The following is a 21659-nucleotide window of genomic DNA, read 5'->3' as shown; positions in this document are numbered from 1 at the left end:
ATAAATCAGAGATCATTGATTACCAAAATGAGTAAAAATTTTACGCCCCAAATTTAGTAAATTTCACCATTAAAAGTTGGAGCAATATTAGACAATAAAAGTTTGTCTCAACATTTTGGTTTTAATTATAAAATATTCTCACCACATACACTCTCAACAAGATACCACACATCCTTAAGATAAAAGCCCTTGATATTACTTTGTAGGAATTTAGAGTAATAGAAACCAAGATAAAAGCTCTTGATACCATTTTGGCTTTAATCTTGGTATCTCGATTCTCAAGCCAGGCTTTAATCTTTGCAAATCGGCCAAGCAGATCAAGTAACCTTGATGGTTAACTTTGTCCAGCTACTTTTCTACTCACGCTACAAAACTACGGATCTATTAAAATGCATGTCTGCATCTCACTCCTAATTATGCTATGAGAAGTTGAATATTTCTCAACGAAGATACTACACCAATATATGTCTCTTTAAACTGAAAAGTAACACCCTGGATGGTCATATCCACTTAATCAAACTGTTGAAAATTCACCCACCACAATGATTGTGAAGTCTGCTTCAAGTGATCACGTCTTTTGATCACCAGGACAGTTTTTGAACCCCTGCAACAGCTCGCTTGGCCTGAAATGTACATGCGATGAAAGATCTGAACAAGAGAAGTAGCTTAAAAAGACAAAAAGAGTGAGAGTGCTGTAGACAGTCCACCTCTTCATCCCAGTTGCACTTGACAGTTTTGATAGCTAGTATTACTGTCTGCACTGCCGTCCCACCAAGAATCATTCCTCCCCATATTCCCTGATTTTCCAAATTGAATTTGGAAGACACATAAAAATGTGATGTCCATTGTTCTGGCCAGTCCATAGCAACTATTGGATGAAAGCAAAATGCCATTGCTAAAAGTTTTACTAATTACCAATCATAAGTTAGGAGAAATTTAGTGGCAGCTGTGACTCCTGTGGATGAATATAACGTACCTCGACTCCCAAATTGAAGAGCCAACCCATAGCCGCTCCCAATGGAAGTCCAATAAGGTAGTAGCAGCCGAGATTTATGTAGGCAACAGATGATTGCCAGCCTGATCCAACAGCCACCCCTAAATGAAATCCAGCAGACACTTCTTACGACATTTCCCCTAATCCGAATCAGAACCAACTTCACCACCAAAAAGCATAGTAGATTAACCTGATAGAACAGGTTGAACGCTGTTGAGCAAAATCGTGATAGCCAAGAGGTAGGAGAGTCGGTCAACTGCCTCAATGACTTCAGCACTTGATGAAAAAATTAGTGCAATCTTATCATGAAACATCATTATCAACCCGCAGAAAAAGAAACCGATTATTGTTGATTGTACAACAGAAACAATAGTTGCAAACTTTGCTGCCTTTCCATCTCCTCCCCCTAGCTCATTGGCAACCCTTACTCTGCGCTTTTCACATTAAATAGGTTAGATATATGGCTAAAAATCCTCTTTCGGATAATATTTCCACCATATAATAACTGCTGGTTATCCTTAAGCCTGCACCATTGCTTTGCAAAACATACAAAATGGATCAACAATATCCATGAATGTATGTATTTACTTGATTTAGCCATAACTCCCAACAGTTTGATTACTACCATGTTTTAAACATTTTCATTACAACTGAAAAGTATCTTTGTCTAAAAGGGGGTGGGGGAAAATGGGAAGTGCATATGACTGATAAAAATCTGCCACTACTTATTCAATTCTCATGGACATTAGCCCTCTCTTTTTCATGGTATTGATTGCTGTCTAGACTCACAAAATTATTCTATAGCAAGTTTTGTGAGATAACGAGGAAGTGAATGTGATACAGTACCCTGTTGCAGCAAAGAAGGCCAGAGGAATCATCATTTCCCAACCATTAATGCTCATGCTGTTAAAGACAGTTGCCAGGCACAGATTATTTTGAATTCACATAATAGAACATCTGATCTAAGCCGAACGTAGAAGAAACATGAAGACAAAATCTTTAAAGTAAACCTAAACTGAATATATTCTAATGAATGACATATGCCGCAGTAAGATGACATACCAAATAGACAACGCCCCAACTGTGATTGTAGCATTTTCTAAGTTTCCTGTCATTAAGATCAATATTCTATAATACCAATTCTCCACACTGCATGAGACAATTAGACATAATGATTTTTTGGAATATATCATGGGGAAGGGGAAATGAAAGGCATAAACTAACCAAAGCATGATACCGGATGCAGTGGAGAGTTTCAGGAATTCCCAAAGCCCAGAAAAGGCTTGCATAGAGAAACCATTCCAAGTTTCAGGGCAACCACCCAAAACAACATAACCAAACAACCCAAGGACTAAAATCCACCAAGAGACATCTAATGTAATTGCAGTACCCACAATCCCCAGCTCAAAATGATAAACCAAAAGCCAACACATAAGCACATGAACCACTAGAGCCACCAAAGAGACCCAAGCAAGAACTGCTGTTTTCAGCTGGCTTTGCAAGAATCTCTGCAATGTGCATTGAAATGCAAAGCTGAAGTGTAATGGAATGAACCACATAGCCACCGTTCCAGATTGTTCCGCTACGTCATCAGGTTGTCCTAAAAGCTTCAAAACTGGAGTGGCGTAAAAATACAAAGGCAGTAGGATGACGCAACCAATAAAGAGGACAATCCACGACCTCTGTAGATATATGCCCAACATGTGGTAATTCTTTGCCCCATATGCCTGCCCACACAGCGTCTCCAATGCACTTGCCATTCCTAACTAGTTCATGGTTTTAGAATATGCTCAGTTCGCAGAAGATGGAAACACATGGATTCATATTTAAACCAGTATTCTGGAAAGAAATGGAATATCATGTTAGTTTAATTATTGGATTCTCCTTGACTCCATCTAAAGCTCATCAGTCAGCGAAGACACAATTTTACATTCATTTTCTGTCGAAACTTCAGGTTGTACGTTCATCTCCAACTTCACAAAGTGGGACGCACTTTCAATGTTGCAACCTGTAGGTGACATCTTTAACTAATGCTCCAACTTCACAAAGTGGGACACAATTTCAATGTTGCAACCTGTAGGTGACATCTTTAACTAATGCTACGAGAAATAATTGCAGCGGGACTAATTTTCTCTTCATACTGATTCAAGAGACTGAAAAGATCCGATTTAAGGACCTTTAGTCTGTACAAAGGATTGTACAGCCCTCCTCATGTCTTGCCAAATTGGACAAATGAAGTTTCTATTAATTTGTGTTAGCTTTAGTTAGGAGCCAATTTGAGTGAACCAACAAAAAATTTGTACCTTGCCATTGTAAAATAAAATGAAAAATTTTTCCATCCGACAAAGAAACTTCTTTATGGAAAATCTCGACAGTCATCTTTCAGAAATGACATAACAAGAGTTAACGTTTATTGAACTCTACTCTCAATTTTCTAACAACAGGAAAGAGTTCTTATAAGATCAAACAGACGAAAGGTTTTATTTACTAGTATACTTCCAAAATAGGAATGACTGATGATAATGCCAGCATTCCTTGTAGTCTATTAATCTATTAGAGTGCCTAAAAAGAGGAGTAGCTAGCTTTTATTTTCAGCTTAAACCATGATAAAATTTGAATTTTCATTCAACACTTTCCTCCGGCTTTTTTAGGTAAGCTAGAGAGAAAAATGGCTGGGAATACTGGTGTACTAGGACAGCTCATACAGACCTTTAGCACTTCGTGGGGTCTATGGTTGGTACAATGGAAACACCCTAGCATAGAATTACAAAAACATGACAAAAAGGAAAGCACGTAGAAAAGGACAACCTTTTGCATATACTTTTGAGAAAGAAAAATACCAGTAGACCAAAATTGAAGCCCACAATAACAGTGTTGGCAATGGAGATGGAAGCTAGTTCAACATCACCAAGGTGGCCTGCAAAGGCTTGGGTGGCAACGTTCATTGAGTAAGAGGCAATCCGGCTGAAAATGGCCGGTCCTACTATTTGCCATAGCTTCTTTGATTCTATACACATCCTATTCTTGAGGTTTGTTGCCTCAGCATCTTCATTTTCTTGAACTCGCCCGTCGTTATTATTCAAACAATTCGATTCTACTTCATGCAACAATTGTTGATGAAGTTCTTCAATCCTAGAAACACCCGCCATTTTCAATCAAAACTTCTAAAAGCCTTGGAGCCAGCCAAAGAGATAGAATTTGTGAGAGCAAAAGAGGGTTAATTATGATCAAGGAAGAGATAGCAAAAGATACAGATTAAATAGGGAGGAGAAGGATGAGATGATGGAGTTTGAAGCGTAGAAAAGTGAAAAGTGAGAGCTTGAGAAAGGAGCCTGTAGATATTGGAAGGTGACTGCATATGCGTGGCTATTTTTATGGATTATTAGTTGTTTAGAGCAATGTATGCGTTAAAGTAGTGGTGGTCAATCCTAGTATGACTCCACATTTGGCATTTACTCATTTATGACACTCCAAATATCACAAATGGTTACTAGGATTTTATGACTTTTAACGAACGAGTAACGACCAAGGATGGCGGTAGCAATCTCTCTCTTTTTTTTTTTTTTTTTTCTTTTCCTGTAATTTTTTCTTTTAAGCATCAACTACTCTTCCATTATACCAACCGGAGCCATCTCAACTACTTGCATATTCCCCAAAGAACATATAGGAATATATAGGCTAGGACAGATGAGTTGAGAGTGATATTAAGTACCAAGCAACATAACAATGTAAGCTACCAGTTTGTCCAAAACCAAAAGATTCCACAATTCCCAGTTGATTTCTTTCAAAGAACATTCAGACTAGTACAGATGACTTGAGAGTTATAAGCACCAAGCAAAATAACAATACGAGGTTACCGAAGTTTGTCCAAAGGGAATATATATATCTATATATAATTGAATTTGAGATGGCTCTCTAACAGCATATCCCTTGTGGAAGCCAAAAAACAGCATCATAGCTCCACGTATTTGAAATGTCATCTGTGATTGTCCGCTTTGATCTCAAGAAATGCTGGGGTTTGCAGCCATGCATTAGAAGTTCTGGATAATTTGCAAGTTGACTAGTCCATAATTTGGCAGATGAATTTGCAGTTTAAGTAATTGGAAGCCCGTCGAATCTTCACTTGAATCGAATCGTGCTGTGCCTGCAACAATACACAAAAGGAAGGAAATTGTATCCACAACCCTTGTATACGGAAGGCTAAGTTTGATCAAAACTTTAGTCTCACACCCATTTCAGTTTGGCTGTGAAATCTGAACCCATCAAACAGAGGTTTTATGTTCAATTTCCAATCCTGAGATACAAATTAAGGCTCCAAACTTTGTTCTCCTCGAATGTCTTTTGCAATGAATTTCAATATTGCCCAAGGGTAGTGTTGATCAAGAGTAGCCAGGCTCAGATTGAAAGTTTACCTCGTTTTCCCCTTGAAACCTGATTGTGATAATGACGAGAATAAATGTCTGAACAATGGTCCCAATTATCATTCCAGCCCAGATGCCCTGTTGAATTAAAATACATGTGAGGTTAATCACAGAGTAACTGAAGAACAACTAGGAGCATTGGAAAACTATAAGAAATAGCAAAAGACTTCAGAAAACATTTGGTTTGGAAAAGAACACCTCACATTACATTTGCAAATTTTACCTCATGTTCTATGAGAGCTTAATACATAGAAGATTCAAATTCAAAATTTTAACTGCCTTTATTGGCATATACCTTGATTCCAAACTTCAGACACCATCCCAAGACAATCCCAAGAGGCATTCCAACAATGTAATAGCTTCCTACATTCACAAATGCCACCAGTGCTTGCCAGCCATATCCAACAGCTACTCCTGAAATGTTATATTTGGAGCATAATGATGAATTATGCTAGCCATTTTATGTTCTCCTTTTCAATTTTCTCAATTTGTGTTCATACTCTATCTGAATCATCAGGTTTGTAGATTTTGAGGTTTCTTCACCTGAAAGAATGGACTGGATTCCATTGACAAGAATGGTAATCGCTAAAAAGGGTGAAAGCTCATGAACCATCTTTGTGACAGAACTACTTGATGTGAAGATCATTGCAAGCTTGTCAGGGACTATCATGACAAGTAAAGAAAACAAGACACCCAATGCTATAGCGTTTAACAATGACACTTTGGCAGCAAACTTGGCACCTCTATTGCTTTCTGCCCCAAGTTCATATGCCACCCGCACCCTGGATGCATAAGCCATCACACATCAAACATAACTTAGAATACCATTCAGTTGTAACAGCCATCTAAAAAGAAGATAATGAATGGTCTATTATTGCTAGATCATATCTATTTTTAACAAAGAAAGTAACAAACATATCAAAATAAGAAATCATGTACTAGAATAAACTATCTGGTTGATAGAATCAATTGCAGTTTTGCATTCTTCGAGTTACAGTTGAGGACAAACTTATGCTTGAAAGGACCACTCAAAGCTAAATCACTTAAGAAAGAGGTAAGATTATCTTCAAAAATAGGCTATTCTTTCCCCATTTTGAGGGAGCATTTTCAATTGCTAAGGATTTCACTAGGTTCCTCTATTTTACCAAACTTCCCGACTTATTACAAGTGGAATACATGTGGTTTAGGCAAATAATCAAGTGAAAGTACATTAGAGATTTTATTTTTCTTTTTCCATAGAGAGGTTCGTTTGGAACCCTGTATGCAAGTTTTTGGATCTATATTTCTGATTTGTATCTTTGAACAACGTCAACAAGATGTACTAAGTATAATGTCATATATACAAAATTTGTGTATATTTATGGTAGGAGTCTCCAATCTCTCTCTCTCTCTTTTCCTGTCATATGATATACAACTCGGCACTTCACTTTAGAATTTTGGTATGGTATTGAAACTTCAAGAATGGAAACAAAGTGAAAAATGAATGAAAGTTACAAAAAAAAAAATACCCAGTTGCAGCAAAAAACCCAAGAGGGATCATGGATTCCCATGCATACATCGTAATGCTGTCAAAGGAAGAAGAAACTACATAAGCATCTAAACAAATAGCAAGAAACAAAAATAAGATCAACAAAGTACCGAAAACCAACCAGATGGACAGGGCATCAACAGCAACCTCAGCAAATTCCATATTCCCTGAGACAATAATCAGCACTCTATAAAAGAAATTCTCCAATCTGAAACAGTAGACATAGCTCAGAAGTGTTAGTTATATAAGTCAAATTATCTCAAGTTCAAGGAAAGAGGAGCGGGAAACATACGAGAGCATGACACCAGAAGCAAAAGAGAGTTTGAAGAACTCCCAAAGCCCATGAAATGCTTGCTTGGAAAATCCAGTCCAAGAATGAGGGCACCCACCAAATACACTATAACTAAACAATCCCACGACAGAAAGCCACCAAGAAAGATCAAGTATAACTGCAGCACCAGTAATTCCAACTCTCATGCGACCAACAAATATCCAACTCAATAGCACATGGACGACAAGCACCCCACCAGACAGCCAAGCAATCATCCCCGTCTTCAACTGGCATTGCAAGAATCTCATCAACGTAAACTGAAAGGGGAAGCTTAAGTGCATTGGAATAAGCCAGAGAGCCACCTCACCTGTTAGTTCAGATACTGCTTCTGACTGCCCCGTGAACTTTATTATGGGTGTAGCAAATAGAAAAAGAGGCAACAGAACTATGGAGCTAATGGATAAAACAACCCATGACCGCTGCAAGTATATACCCAACATGCGGTATTGTTTAGCTCCATAGGCTTTTCCACACAGTGTTTCGAGTGCACTAGCCATACCCAGCTGGAACACTGATTACATGTTAGTGTCGATACGCATGCCAAATACAACAAAATGATGTTGCAATAGCAAATAGATGCCCCTTTGCTCCAGCCATTCATAGTAGAATGTTCGCAAGTCACAGAATTGAAGTCTATTAAAGTGTCGCTGGAAAACATCAGTCGAGTTATGCCCAGGTGTTCTTACTGGGACTGCCCAGAAAATTTAAATATGTACCGAGTTGTATAAAATTCCAAGAAAAGCACAATGAAGAGATCAAAATGAGCCGCAAACTTCATTCACAGTTTTTTCGAAAGTCAAACAAAAATTGAATAAATAATTTGACCGGTTGTTAGCCTAGACTAACAAGTGTAAAAAGCAAACAATGTCAAGAAAACTTATCCCCTTCCACTGAACAACTAGACCACCTTGTACTATAATGTTTAATCAAATGTTTTTTCTGTTACTCCATAGCCGACTATTCATATCTTACAACTATGGTTAGTTTACAAATTTTTCTACCAGGGTTTCCAATTGGCGCTAGTTCAGCATACACGAGTAATTGACCATGTATTAAATGCACGCATTCGTATTTAGTGCCTCTTACATTCGCATTTACATTTACGGCCCAAGTTCACGAATATTGATCTACTTATAAATTGAGAGAGAAGAAAAGGAAAGAAAAGAAAAGTTAGATTGCTTTGACTTACCAGGAAGCCGAAGGTAATGGAGATCAGGACGGTGGTGACAATGGAGATAGCGGCGAGGTCACGGTTGCCGAGATGGCCGGCGAAAGATTGGGTGATGACGGTGAGTGAGAACATAGCTACTCGGGCGAAGCTAGAAGGACCCGCAATTTGCCATATTTTCTTGTTTTCTAACCATATTTCTTGAACGAGGCTTTGGGTTTCATCCAATGATTCTTCATCTCGTTGGTGCTGGAGCTGCTGCTGGTGGGAGGTGTGGAAGCGGAGCTGGTTATCGTCAGAGGTTGAACTAAGCAAAGGCTCCTCCGCGGGTGTCATTTTTTGAGAGTGCATTGTACTCGGTGCTGGTGCTGGTGCTGGAGTCCCAGGAGTCCAGGACATGCCAGAAGACAACTCGGCGAGTGAACGTCAACCGCGGTATTTTCCTTCTGCTTCTGTCATCTATGAACTCTTGTATTTTTTTTTTTGGAAACGATAATTATCTATGAACTCTTGTATGCTTACCTAAGGAATGCTTAAGCCAAATAAGCAATTTAGTAATAAATAAAACTATGCTTTTCTCGAGTTATATTCCAAAATTTACCTTTTTGAGTGCTATCATTAAAGCACTACTTGTATCACCCTCCCATATCCATTTTGGGTAATATATTTTTGTGTATATTTATATGACTAGGATATTTCTAATTGAATAAAAATGTGACTCATATCATAATTACTTATAACCAGACAATTTGCAAAAAAAAATAAATAAATAAATAACACCACGTGAAGATTTTATTACGAAAAATTTATCTAAGTGTTAACTTGGTAACTAAATTAGAGGAAATTTCTGCATTTCAAGAAGGTGACACAGTCTAAGAACAGAAAAGCGGAGTAAAACTATTTTCAAGTACCATTGTTGAAGCAAATTCTTACCTTATACTATCGATCTTTTGCTTTGTGGCAATATTAAAAGTTAAAATAATAATGTGAAATCAATTGCCAACATTTATGTATTACTTAATTAGTATTTTGAAGATCTTGTTGTAACTTACTATGTGACCTTTTATTTTAGCAATATTGAATCAATTTGATTAAAAGAAAGCCATCAAAAGTTGAGTGATGAATTGTTCTTTAAATTCACTCTTGTAATGGGGTAATTCAATGGTTGTAAAAGTCTACTCTGGTATATATTAAACAAATAGACAAAGTATATGTCCATAAGATCCATCAATAGTCACCTATTATTTTGGGTTGAAGAAAATTCAAGGATTGAGGGCAGATAAGTACGTGTGATGTTGAAATGTTAAATTGGAGAGCTTTGTATTGCCGGGCTAATTAAATATTCCTACCATGTGAGCTTGCAGGTTTCAACCAAAGCCCACCCCGATTTGGGCTATTTGCATATAGTGTTCTTGAATGCGGACCTGGGCCACACCATTTCTTGGAATGTTTCCTCGGCTGGACTCTTTCACTTCCCTAAAGCTTTCTTTCTACGATTTGTCAAACCGGTATCCATAATGTACGCAGTAAAATATATTTCAAGTATTATATTTTTGAAAATATAAGATTAATTAAAAAATTAAATAAGTATAAGAAATGACAGGCAAGATTAAATAAAGGACAGTATATAAATGCAAGAGACGATAATAATTGTTAGTGTGTGTGTGTGTATATATATATATATATATAAGGTAAGATAGGTGAATAGTAGGTGTGTTAACGAGTGCCTTAAAGAGATTCGTTAGAAAAACCCTTCTTTTTATTACTGTTTTGCTGTGTTTAACATTTTCACCTTCCTACATCCAAAATATTAATGTTCCTGAAAAAAAAGATTGGCAAAGAATAAAGACTTGTTTTGTATCTAATGATTATGGCTCTGCTTAGGTGAGCTTGTATTTGAATAAAAGTTTTTGTTTTCATGGTCTACAGTGACCGACTCTAAAAACGCTTCAAAAATACTCCAAATACAAATAATTTCAAATGTACCTAATAAAAATACAATAAAATAAATCCTATCATCTTTTTTGCTTCTACCGACCATCGTCCCTCCCCACATCCCTCCTCTACTGCCATTATTGACCCTTTGTCATCATCCCTTCTTGATGACAAAGGTAGTGGTGGTAGAGAAAAATTAAAAAAATACAATAATAAAATTTTAAGTTTTTAAAATACCTCAAAATACATTCCAAAAAACACATGTGTAGATTTAAGGTCAAAAGTTTTTGAACCCTATAGTTTTTTGAAAACTTGAGATCCAAAACGGGTCTTTCTTGTTTTAGAAATTTAGAAGGCATAAATTTACTACTTGTTAGTTAGTAAATAAATTAGAAAATAAATAAGCTTCTAACATAAACAAGTGACTCTCTCATGGTATTGACTCTTCAATTGCCTCGTGAGTTTAAAACTTTAGTCCTATATTTCACGTGTGAAATGAGGGACAACATCTCCATCCACCAACTGCTCTAGGCTCTAGCTTGTATAAATATTTTTATTATTTTTTAAATATCAATAGTGATTTTTCACTTATTTCTTTAACAATTCGAACACATAACCTCCTAATTACAAGTGAAAATTTTTATTAACTAAGTTGCATAAGTACTGCTATACATTGTGTTAGTTTATTTGCATAATTGCTATTAAAGTAATTCAAAGTTTTTGAAGTGTTTGATGTTCGTTTCTTCTAAAACGAATATATATATATATATATATATATATATATATATATATATATATATATATATATATATATATCAATAGTGTATATACTATCATGATCATATGCATGGCACATGTAAAATTTAGATTTTGAATTCAAATTCAGATTAATTCTTCTGCATTCAACCATAAGAGTGCATACACTATTAGTGCGTACAAGATTAATCATTTTTCTAATGAATGTAGCATGCTATTGACCGGCCACCAATTATCTATTTCGTATTTGCTATCCATTCATTCGGAATTAAAATAAAAAAAAAGGAATTGAACTCGCATTTTAGGTATCTAGGTTGAACCATTTAAATATTTCGTGAAATGAAAGAAGATAGTATGGATCTTCAACGCTTTCAACAACGATTGCATTCACATCTCTAGTTGAGGATTGATAGTACAAAGTAATGGGCACAATCCCTCTATTTCAATTCACCAATTATTTGGCATATGTACTACGAAGAATATATAATCTAATTTAATTAATTGCAGAAAAATTCTAGTTCCTTCTTCATGTGTTAACTAATTGGGGCGTGCAATCAACCTTCTTGCTAAATTTTGGTTGTATATACTTTGGTCCTCGTGATGTTAAACATTGTTTATATTTGTTCAAAATTCTTGGTCAATGTACTTTTGGAATTTAGAAACTAGACAAGAAACGATGACACACGTTCCCAAATTACAAAAAGAATATAAATATGGAGAACGAGCGATTTAAGTCATGCGAAATTGGCATAGAATTTTATATAACTTGCCAGCTACGCGATTATCCTCGTGGTCGGTGGTGATATCTCTATCATTATTTGACCGGCCTCAAATAGAACCTAACTCCAATGGGGAAAAAGAAGAAGAAGAAAATTAAGGACGAATTTAATATATAAAGACATCATAAAGGGACAATAATGATTGACTTGGATGTTTCACTAGGTTAGCTATGTATTGTAATTGTCGGAGGATACTAGCTATAGGATAATTTTTGTGTATTTTGAGAGCACTACAAAATGAAAAATTATATTAGCATTATATTTAAGAAATGTTTGAGATTTTTTGAAAGGTTTGGATACACATATTATTTCAAATAATATTTCGCTTGCATCATAAACACATTTTTTAACCCACATTTTTATATTTCCAATCAACTTTTTATCTCACGTACATCACATCATAAAAAGTGCTACAGTGATTATTACAAATAAGATTTCAAATAATACTCTATCCAAACAAAAATTGGTTTGTTTGGATAGAGTGTATATATTATTTGAAATAATTACTGTAATACTTTTTGTGATGTGATGTGATGTATGTGAGAGAAAAATAGATGACGGACTTATAAAGGACAGACAACTTCGAATCTGGAATTATTACTAATAATAAAAGAAAAAAAAAAAGGTCATCCTCTAAACGAAACTTCGTCTTGACATTAATTAATTCTCAGAAAGTCCAACTTGGCCTCTTGCAAATTAACACACGACACTTGTGCTTTGGAGTATTAGGTGCACAGTGAAATTTTTACGCTATGCAACCGACCCCTACTAATCATGCCCAAATAAAGCACCTTTTGACTTCAAAATACAGCAAAACTTACAGTTCAGTTTTTGCATTACTTCTTTATTCAGGGTCAGGTTTTCTAAATTTTACTGACAAGTAAATTCTCTGATCGAAGTAGATTTATTTTGGTGTTTTTCCGTACCTAAAAATAAAATAAAAAAAAAAAACTTTGGTAGGCTATTATTTTTAATGAGGTGCAAAACAGTGCTGAACAGAGACTAATCTCATTTAATGAGGCAATTAATGTTTGGTAGGCTATTTATTGACTGTTGAGAGCACTGTAGACTAGAATAGACGGCCGCTAGAGTTTGTCTTAAAGTTGGTTCCATCCTTCCAAAAAAAAAAAAAAGAAAGAAAACGTTGGTTCCATATACAGCAGTCCAAATTGACTTCTCGGCGGGACTAGCTATTAGCTGACACAAGATGCACGAGCCCTTCTATAGAGTTCATCTCTTTGGAATTATATTGAAAGAACTTTCTTCGACATCTTCAAGGTCGGTGACCGCACTAGCTAGCTAGGTGCTACATTTGAAGCAGACATTGGTTTATCACGGGTTAAATTTTCAATTCACTAACTCATGTCTCAGTGTGCGTTTTGATAAAATTGAAGCGTAAAAATTGAAATTTGAATTTATTAAATTATTAAATATTAATTCTAATACATTTAAGTGCATGTTACATTCAATGATGAGTGAATAGCTTATCATTTTATTTCGGTAGTAAGTTTTGCCTAGAAAATTTAGTACCATTTAATTAATTCAAATGTTCAGTATTTAGTTATCAAACGGGTTGAATATATTAAGATTTAAATCCATTAAATTTAAGTGCTGAATTGTGTTAAAAAAAAAAAAGGACTCATGTCTTAATCTCATTTAACTAGGGATCGATAATGATGCTACGAATGGATAAGGTGGTAGCCAACTTGGGAGTCTTTAATCTCTAAAACACCCTAAAAGCGACCAACTGATTAGAGTCAAAACATGTGTTTACACCATGGATTATCATTCCATATATGTGCTCCATAAAATTTACCACTTAACATCGTTGTCCTATACATGTGCAGCAGTAGCTGGCATACAGTCTCATTTTGTTTTGTTTTAAATAAACAAGTAACAACAATTAAGAATGAGTATTTTTGAATTGCGTGGTTTCAGATGTCTAAAAATGAATGTTCAGTGCATTTCCAGCAATCTGTAGCTTGTTGTTCTTGTTCATTGAAATTCAAAGCAACAACATTCACAAGAAATTGCTCTTCCTGCTTTTGCCCGTGTCAAATGGCTTAACCTCAGCTCTCTCTCAAGTTCCCAAACCATATTTTACTGGAATAAATAAGTCTATAACAATTAATAAGAGATGTGGGTCCAGTCTACGTATAATCAACATCTAAACAAGTTCATTAAGTAAGAAATGTCAAAGAGATGCAGGTGCAATTTGCGAGTTCCATATTCCAAATCAACTACGCAGTAAGTATTATTTTGAATATGAACACAGTTCATTAATTCTTGAATTGTTAGTATAAACACCCACCCTCTGGCCTCTACTTGATTACTTTTATATTCCAACAAGCATTTGCTTATCATCATCACTCTTCACTAAAATATGTGTATATATAGATAGCCCTGCGCATTTTCCGCGCTCCTCATTGGACTGTTTAGAGCATAGAAGAACATATCCACACAAAGGTCATCAGGCAACCAATTCTCGGAGCAATAATGCCTCTTCTCAAAAACATTCATATGGCTTATCCATATTATTCTCCACCACCACCTCCTCCTGTCCCATGCAATCATGCACCACCTCCACCACCGCCACCCCCTCCACCTCCACCTCCACCTGTTCCATGTAATTACGCGCCCCCGCCTCCATGCAACACAACAGTATCATCCCCACCACCTCCACCCCCAAAAGTTGCGCCACCACCAAAACCTTCTCATGGTCCTACCGCTCCACCACTGTCACCTCCTGGTGGACCTGCACCATTGGCACCGCAAGCACAACCACCTAGTAATTCACCACCCCCAACCCCAACACCCGGTTCACCACCACCGCCACATACTTCCCCAAGCCCAACTCCAACACCTAGTTCGCCACCACAGCCACATACTTCACCAAGTCCATCACCAATGCCTAGTTCACCGCAGCCGCCGCCGCCACCTACTTCACCAAGCCAGCCACCAACATCTACACCCCCTCCACCGCATAATTCGCCAAGCCCAACACCAGCACCTAGTTCACCACCACCGACTTCACCAAGCCCAACACCGAGGCCTTCTTCCCTGCCACCACCGCATTCGCCAAGCCCGACACCTGCACCTTCGTCACCACCACCGCATCAGTCGCCAAGTCCAACACCTAAACCTGCTTCACCAACACCACATCATCCACCAACTGGTCCAACTCCAACACCAGCGTCTACTCCACCACCGCCACGGCATTCACCAGCACCAACTCCTCCTACTCCAACATCCCATCAATTTCCACCTCCAGTACCATCACCAAATGCTATGCCACCCTCCCAAAATCATACTGCGCTTCCACCTGCACCAGGCGGCGGCGGCGGAGGCCACGACCACCATCACCATACAACTATAATTGCTGTATGTGTCTCGGTCGGGGGTGTATTCTTCCTTGCATTTCTGGCAGTCGCTCTCTTTTGCTTCGCCAAGAGAAAGAAGAAGCCAATCATCGTTCCTCCAGCTCCTTGCGTTGAGGAACCAACTAGTACTTACGTAGAAGAAGTTGTAGCAGTGGAGGAGATTGAGGGAGGAGGTGCTAGTTCTAGTTTTTACGCTGCTGGTGGAGGAGGAGGTGGTAGTTCTTACACCGCCGGAGGGGCTGCTGGTGGTGGAGGAGGAGAAGGTGGAAGTTCTTACTCCGCTGGGGGGGCGGCTGCTGGTGCCAGCTATTCTCAGGATGCGGGCGGCTATGGAGTTTCAATTTCATCAAGTACTGCTCATACTTCAAGTTCAAGTTATCAGCAATGTGGCTAACGGTGCCGTATTGTCAGCTTCTGCGATTCGCTGAATTGCTGCCGTTTTACTCCTTTGCGTTCGAAGTGGATTTTTTTTTTTTTTTTTTTTTTTTTTTTTTTGCAGTGGATGTGTGCAATTCTTTCTTTAATTTTAGATGGATTGTTGATTAGGGTATCAAAATAGTAGTACCAGGTAACAACAAATAATTACATAAATTTAAATCGAAAAAAGGAGAAGAAAAGTTAGGTAGGACATTTCTTAAGATATAGAGAGCAGCTCAGTCGTCGGCTATATGCTGTCAGCCTGCGCCAAAAAAGTCTTTCAAGAGTTAGCTTTTGATCATTTGTCTCATTATTGCTCGTGCTCTCAATATATGCTCAAAGCTCACATTTTATTTTATTACTGCAAGCATGGAACCTATGATATATTTAGCTTATCTTGTTTGGAATTTTCCGGTCCATTTCATTCTTTTATTGAGGGTTCAAAAAGTGGAACTGAGTGCTATTAATTAAGAGCGTGTTTAGCTGGGAATTATTTGTTAAAAAATTATCGATTTGCATTACAAACATATTTTTTAATATGCTTTTTTATTTCACGTATATCACATTATAAAAAATAGTATAATAATTATTTTAAATAATATTTCAAATAATCTCTTGTTCGATTGTTTGAATCTCAGGCATGCAGTAAGGCAAAAAAAATTTTGGTTTTTGTCGATGAATTATTGAGAAGGGCTTCTACTCTCCAGTCACTAATCTGATTTGTGACGGATTCCATCTAAATGAGTGAATTAACCCATGCCCGGATCAACTTTGATATGACCAGTTGTAGTGCTCTATCTCTGAGTAATATGTGGAGCCAGCATAATAGGGTAAAGTTTTTTATTTTTTTTCCAAACGTTATGAATACAATCACATGATAGAATTCAGTTCACCCCACCCAAAAAGAAAAAAGAGGATGACAGATATATCATAAGGGTACAGATAGACCAAAGAGGATGTGATCTTTTTGGTTTTTGATGGAGAGGGTGCTGATGCAATGTATGTAAACTTGGATTGTTGAATGAAATCTGTCAATGGAAGAAAATGGGAGCTGAGGATTGTAAATTTTCCAAGCCCATCGGGCCCAGCACCAATTTTTGGAGTAGCAGACATCTACTTTTCGTTTTATGATTATTCCGTGGAACTCACTCATGTAGTCATGTTGTTGTTAAACATCATTTCCAAAACTTGGGATCCTCGGTGACATGTTTTCTATGTCAATCCAATGCCATCAATAGTGTTGTGCCAAGTGTCTTGTTATTATTTACACTTTAATTTTCTAATAATTCAACTTGGCTTGGTTTAACACAAGTTTAAATAATAGCATGACACTTGGCGCAATACTATTGGTGGCATTGGATTGACATAAAAAACATGTCACCGATGATCCCAAGTGCATTTCCAAAGCTAGTTGACTTTGAAAATTTTGTTTCTTTTTTATTTTTTTGTGTGTAAAGTTTTTGGATGCCTGCTGGTCATATTAGGTTTCGACTAATTTTGAATCCCGAGTACTGTCAATAGGGGTGGCAATGAGGCGGGCCGGGGGCGGGGGATTGCCTATTAATTATTCCCGTCTCCCATCAAAATTAAATTTGAACAAATAATTAAGTACTAAAATATCAACACATCACTAAATTATTATTCATTGTAATTTTACAATTGAAATTCATAAAAATAATTAAACAAAAGTTATTTGAATACAATCTAATATGATAAAAAAATATAACTAAAATAATCAAATTTTCACTTTTGATACAAATACAATCACTAAATTATTATTGTATTTTTTTAGAAAAAAAGTTATTGTATTAAGTGTAGTTAGGAATTTAATATAAATGTATTAATAAATTTAGTATAAATAATTAATAATTTTTATTAATAAACATGTATAATTAATAGTATAATTGATAATATTATTTTATATATATATATATATATATATATATATATATATGTTTTTTCAGTTTCAAACAGGTGACGGTGCGGGGTTTGGGACGGGTGAACCGTCCCCCGCCCCGCCCCAACTCCCGCCCCAACCCCGTCCCAATAGTCCCCCCTAACTGTCAAACCCTTTTGAGAGTGATCCTCCTAAAGTTTTTTATTTTTATAATCTACAAAAAATTGAATTTGAGGTCTTATTTAAGAAATATTAAACTCCTTCTCACTTAATACAACGGCCATTTGTTGAGAATTTTGATCCAAGAGCGACATTGCTAGGAACCATCAATGCCATCGAATGTTTATCTACTTCTGGATTTTCCCGTCTATTCTATGCTGGATCAAGAGACCCGGCCAAGCATGAATGAAATACAGACGAACAATAATATTTTGGTCAAATAATCAAATCTGAAATTAATTTTGCCTATATGTTACCCACTAAGGTTTTGACTGCTTAGATTATTCTAAGCTATTTCGGGATCGATTTCGTTATCTCTCTACATGCTAGAGAATTATGTGGAAGATGATCCAGCTTCCGTCAATTATGCCCGAGTTTTGGGAATTCAAGATGAAATGCTGTAGAGGCATATCAATCAAGTTATGACTTCAACTAGTTTTCTGTGTTCTTCTGCGTACCTTGCAACTTTCGGAGAGGCAAAAACATGAAAGAAGTTAAGCCCCTCCTTAGGCTGTAGGTGAGGGTTCAAATCTCACCTGCAGCGAAAAAAAATTTAAAAGTTGTGTCATAGCACTTTCTTAATCTAGTTGGGTTTGTATACTCATTAGCCCCCTACCACAGCCTCCTTAGGCTCTCCCTCCCCCTAGATTAGGATAGAGTAGGTTATACAAATATATTGTTACTGACACAAAAAAAAACATGAAAGAAGTTAGGATGAGAATTGAACACCTTTATTTAAAGTCCTTGACTAACACTAAATAAGACCTTAAATGGTAGAGATGATGAGGAGTATTTTTGTCGTGGAAAGGAGAAGAGAATACTAAAATATTAATTTTAACAGCAATAAATCTATTAAATTGAGTTTTTTTTTTTAAAAAAAATCCTCCCATTTCTCTCCGCACTCTTTCCATCCTCAATTATCAAGTACAAAATTCTAATTTTGAATCTGACTGCCGGGAGGAATATAACAATCCTCTCTTGACCATCCCAATGGCTTATTAAATTGAGTTATTTGTGTTTAGTAATTCAATGTGACCCGAACGAATATATTTGTTTTTCTTATAATTTCCAGCTAACTAATACTATCCATTTCACCACCTTTATATTTCGGCACTATAATAAGAAGACCTATCTAAAACTTTAACATCATTACCCTGCCCTTGAGTTGCATTTGAATTGCGTATATTTCTATCGCAATACATCTTTTGTTCTATTCTCTGTGTCGCTCTCTATTCTACCTTTTATTATATTGTTATTTCTCTTTCATAAATATCATATTTTAGTTCTTTTTTGTTTCCTTAAAATTCAATAACTATTAATTTAGTAAAAAATAAATACAACAGTTTTAAAAAAGCAATATATAGTAGAAAATTAACAGAAAATTCATAAAAAAATTCTCATTTTTTATGCATTTTGATTTTTTGAGTTTGTTAAATTTTGTGTATTACTTAGTTAACAGCTACAAAAGTTTATCAAATCCTTTACTAACTAGTAATGATGTAAAAAAAACTAGTAACGACGTAAAAAACTGAAGGTATACGTGTCATCTATGATCTAACAAGTTTATCAGATCCTTTACTAACCAATAATGACGTAGCAAAAACTGAAGATATACGTGTCATCTAACAAAAATAAGTGAAAATTAAAAGGTTTTTCTAATGCATGTCGAGTTGGTATTTGTTAGTGTGTACTTAATTAATACCTAACTTTTATTTTCTCAAATTTGTGCAATCCCTTGCATGTAAACATGGAAAAAATTTGGGTTAATTACATCTACCTCCCTTGAGGTATAGCCAAATTACAAATCAAACCCTAAGGTGTAGCCATATTACACCTACCTCCCTTGTCACTGACACCGTCTGAAATCGATAAATGGAATAAATGAAATGACAAATTTACCCTTTAATCCATACACATACTTTAGCCAATCTCAGCCATAAATATAAGGGATAATTTCAAAAACCTCCCTGAGGTTTTTGACAATTTCACTGCCCTCTTCTAAGGTTTTCTAAATATTATTAACCTCCCTTAAAACTAATATTCTTGTAACAAATTAGCCCAATTAAAAAAAATAACAATAAAAATGATTTCAAGATTGAGAAGAATATTTCATATCAAAAGTACCCCTTAACTTATTACCAATTGGTTGACTTATAATCAAAAGGAAATATTAGTTAAAAATAGAAAATAAAGACTAAACTCTAGCTAGCATGAGTATAATAGAATTTAGCAACAATGGCTATTTTTCATAGAACTACATAAAATGGCAAAATCAAAGTATTAGAGAGGAAAACTTGTTAATTTGGAATCAAGATTTACACGTAAAATTCCTAAACTCTTAGTATCAGAATTTGAAAGATTCTGAATAGGAATTGAACAAGACAAATTTGGCATTTTCAAGAAAAAAATTCACAATAAATGGCTAATGATAAAAATATATAGAAAATTCTAAAATCTGTTATGTTTTTGGATTATTTCTTTAACTTCTGGGGTCCATTATATCACATGATTAACAAGAAATTTCCACCATTTGTAATTAAAAAAAAAATCTCAAGCAACGTTTGAATTAATAAAAAGGATATGATTTTAATGGCAAAGCAAATAAATCAAAGTATAAATTTTTTTTGCTAATCATCTTGTTTGGATTACGTATACAAAGAAAAGAAAAGAAATACCAAAAATTTTGGAAAAGAAAGGAAAGAATATATTATGTGCAGTTACATTTTATCCACAACTTAATAAAATCTAATTGTAAACATATTTTAATAATTTACACTCTTTTTTGTATATTTTCATATTCATCTTGTTATTCTTATGAAAAATTTATGAAATAATAATATTTCAATAGGAGTTTTAATCTTTTTTAGGAGAAAGAAATTACAAGAACTACTGTAATATAGAAAAAGAATTTTAAAATGTTAACAATTATCATTATAAAGTTTGGTATTCAAGATTTTCAAATTTTTTATATTCCAAATCATGGTTTAATTTAGTTCAAGTGACTCAATTGTTTCTCTCCATATAAATACGTAATATTTCCTAAGTCGTAAGGACAATAAAGTCATTTCAGTATCCATAAGAATGAAGCGCGCTCACCACTGAATCAGCGATAAGCCTTTGTATGAATGCAATACCTTAGGAAAATCAATTATATGTATGACAAACAACAATCAAGAGTTACTTAGTTTCTTCTTAAAAATAATTCTCGTACACAAAGTAATTAGTATTTGTATTATACCACATAACAATTAAGCGTAATTAGATCAATAATAGGAAATAGGAATGTCCGCAGTAATTTTGTGACCCCTAAATCCTAATTGGATGATTGGTATTCAGGGAGTTCGACGATCGACTTTCTAGTGAATCGGCTCTATCATAAAGAGCGGGGAAAAAATTGGAGGTAAGGAATTTACAACTTCACCTTAACAAAGAAAACGAATTTACAATTTGGCTTGTAGACAACCAATTACAAGTGACGAAAATCAACAAACTCTTTGTTTGGATTGTAATCTATCTGCCAATATTTATTTACCTGCATCTTCAATACATTTTTTAATCACTTTCTTTATCTAACGTTCATCATACTAAAAAAGTGTTACAGTATTTTTTTTCAAAAAATTATTCTAAATAATTTGCTATCCAATGCATTCCAAACAAACCCTATATTCGCATCTAAGTTTGATTCCATCATTAACTTTTATATAATGTCAAACAAGAAAACTAAACAGCAACCTTTGAATTTTCTTGAAATCTTTGTTGGAATGGCTACCTGGTAGGTGTCCCTGTCAAACAACCGAAGCCCAATGGCCATCTCAGATTAGTATGGATTTATGC

General features: G+C 35.5%; 2 protein-coding genes across 4 annotated transcripts; both read right to left on the bottom strand.

The window, feature by feature from the left end:
• Positions 1 to 174: 174 nt before the first annotated feature.
• On the bottom strand, positions 175 to 4608 carry LOC113712077 (protein DETOXIFICATION 27). The gene is made up of 8 exons (XM_027235366.2): positions 3835 to 4608; positions 2219 to 2760; positions 2057 to 2143; positions 1841 to 1897; positions 1185 to 1423; positions 977 to 1095; positions 708 to 797; positions 175 to 623 (listed from the first exon to the last, which is right to left on the bottom strand). Exons 1-8 carry the CDS (start codon positions 4141 to 4143, stop codon positions 582 to 584), a joined length of 1485 nt encoding a protein of 494 aa, XP_027091167.1. The 5' UTR covers positions 4144 to 4608; the 3' UTR covers positions 175 to 581.
• Positions 4609 to 4734: 126 nt separating this feature from the next.
• On the bottom strand, positions 4735 to 8945 carry LOC113710877 (protein DETOXIFICATION 27-like). 3 transcript variants are annotated; one of them, XM_072068175.1, is made up of 8 exons: positions 8464 to 8945; positions 7236 to 7777; positions 7065 to 7151; positions 6924 to 6980; positions 5959 to 6197; positions 5711 to 5829; positions 5407 to 5493; positions 4735 to 5138 (listed from the first exon to the last, which is right to left on the bottom strand). In XM_072068175.1, exons 1-8 carry the CDS (start codon positions 8839 to 8841, stop codon positions 5055 to 5057), a joined length of 1593 nt encoding a protein of 530 aa, XP_071924276.1. In that variant the 5' UTR covers positions 8842 to 8945; the 3' UTR covers positions 4735 to 5054. The 3 variants fall into 3 exon arrangements, with proteins under 3 accessions (XP_071924276.1, XP_071924277.1, XP_071924279.1); XM_072068176.1 differs by having other exon boundaries at positions 7236 to 7531; positions 8464 to 8944; XM_072068178.1 differs by having other exon boundaries at positions 7236 to 7501; positions 8464 to 8944.
• Positions 8946 to 21659: the final 12714 nt, after the last annotated feature.

This window comes from Coffea arabica, chromosome 10e, assembly GCF_036785885.1.
Source record: "Coffea arabica cultivar ET-39 chromosome 10e, Coffea Arabica ET-39 HiFi, whole genome shotgun sequence".
Classification (NCBI taxonomy): Eukaryota; Viridiplantae; Streptophyta; class Magnoliopsida; order Gentianales; family Rubiaceae; genus Coffea; species Coffea arabica.
The sequence above is the reverse complement of the archived record's forward strand: the minus strand, read 5'-3'. Positions and strand labels throughout refer to the sequence as shown.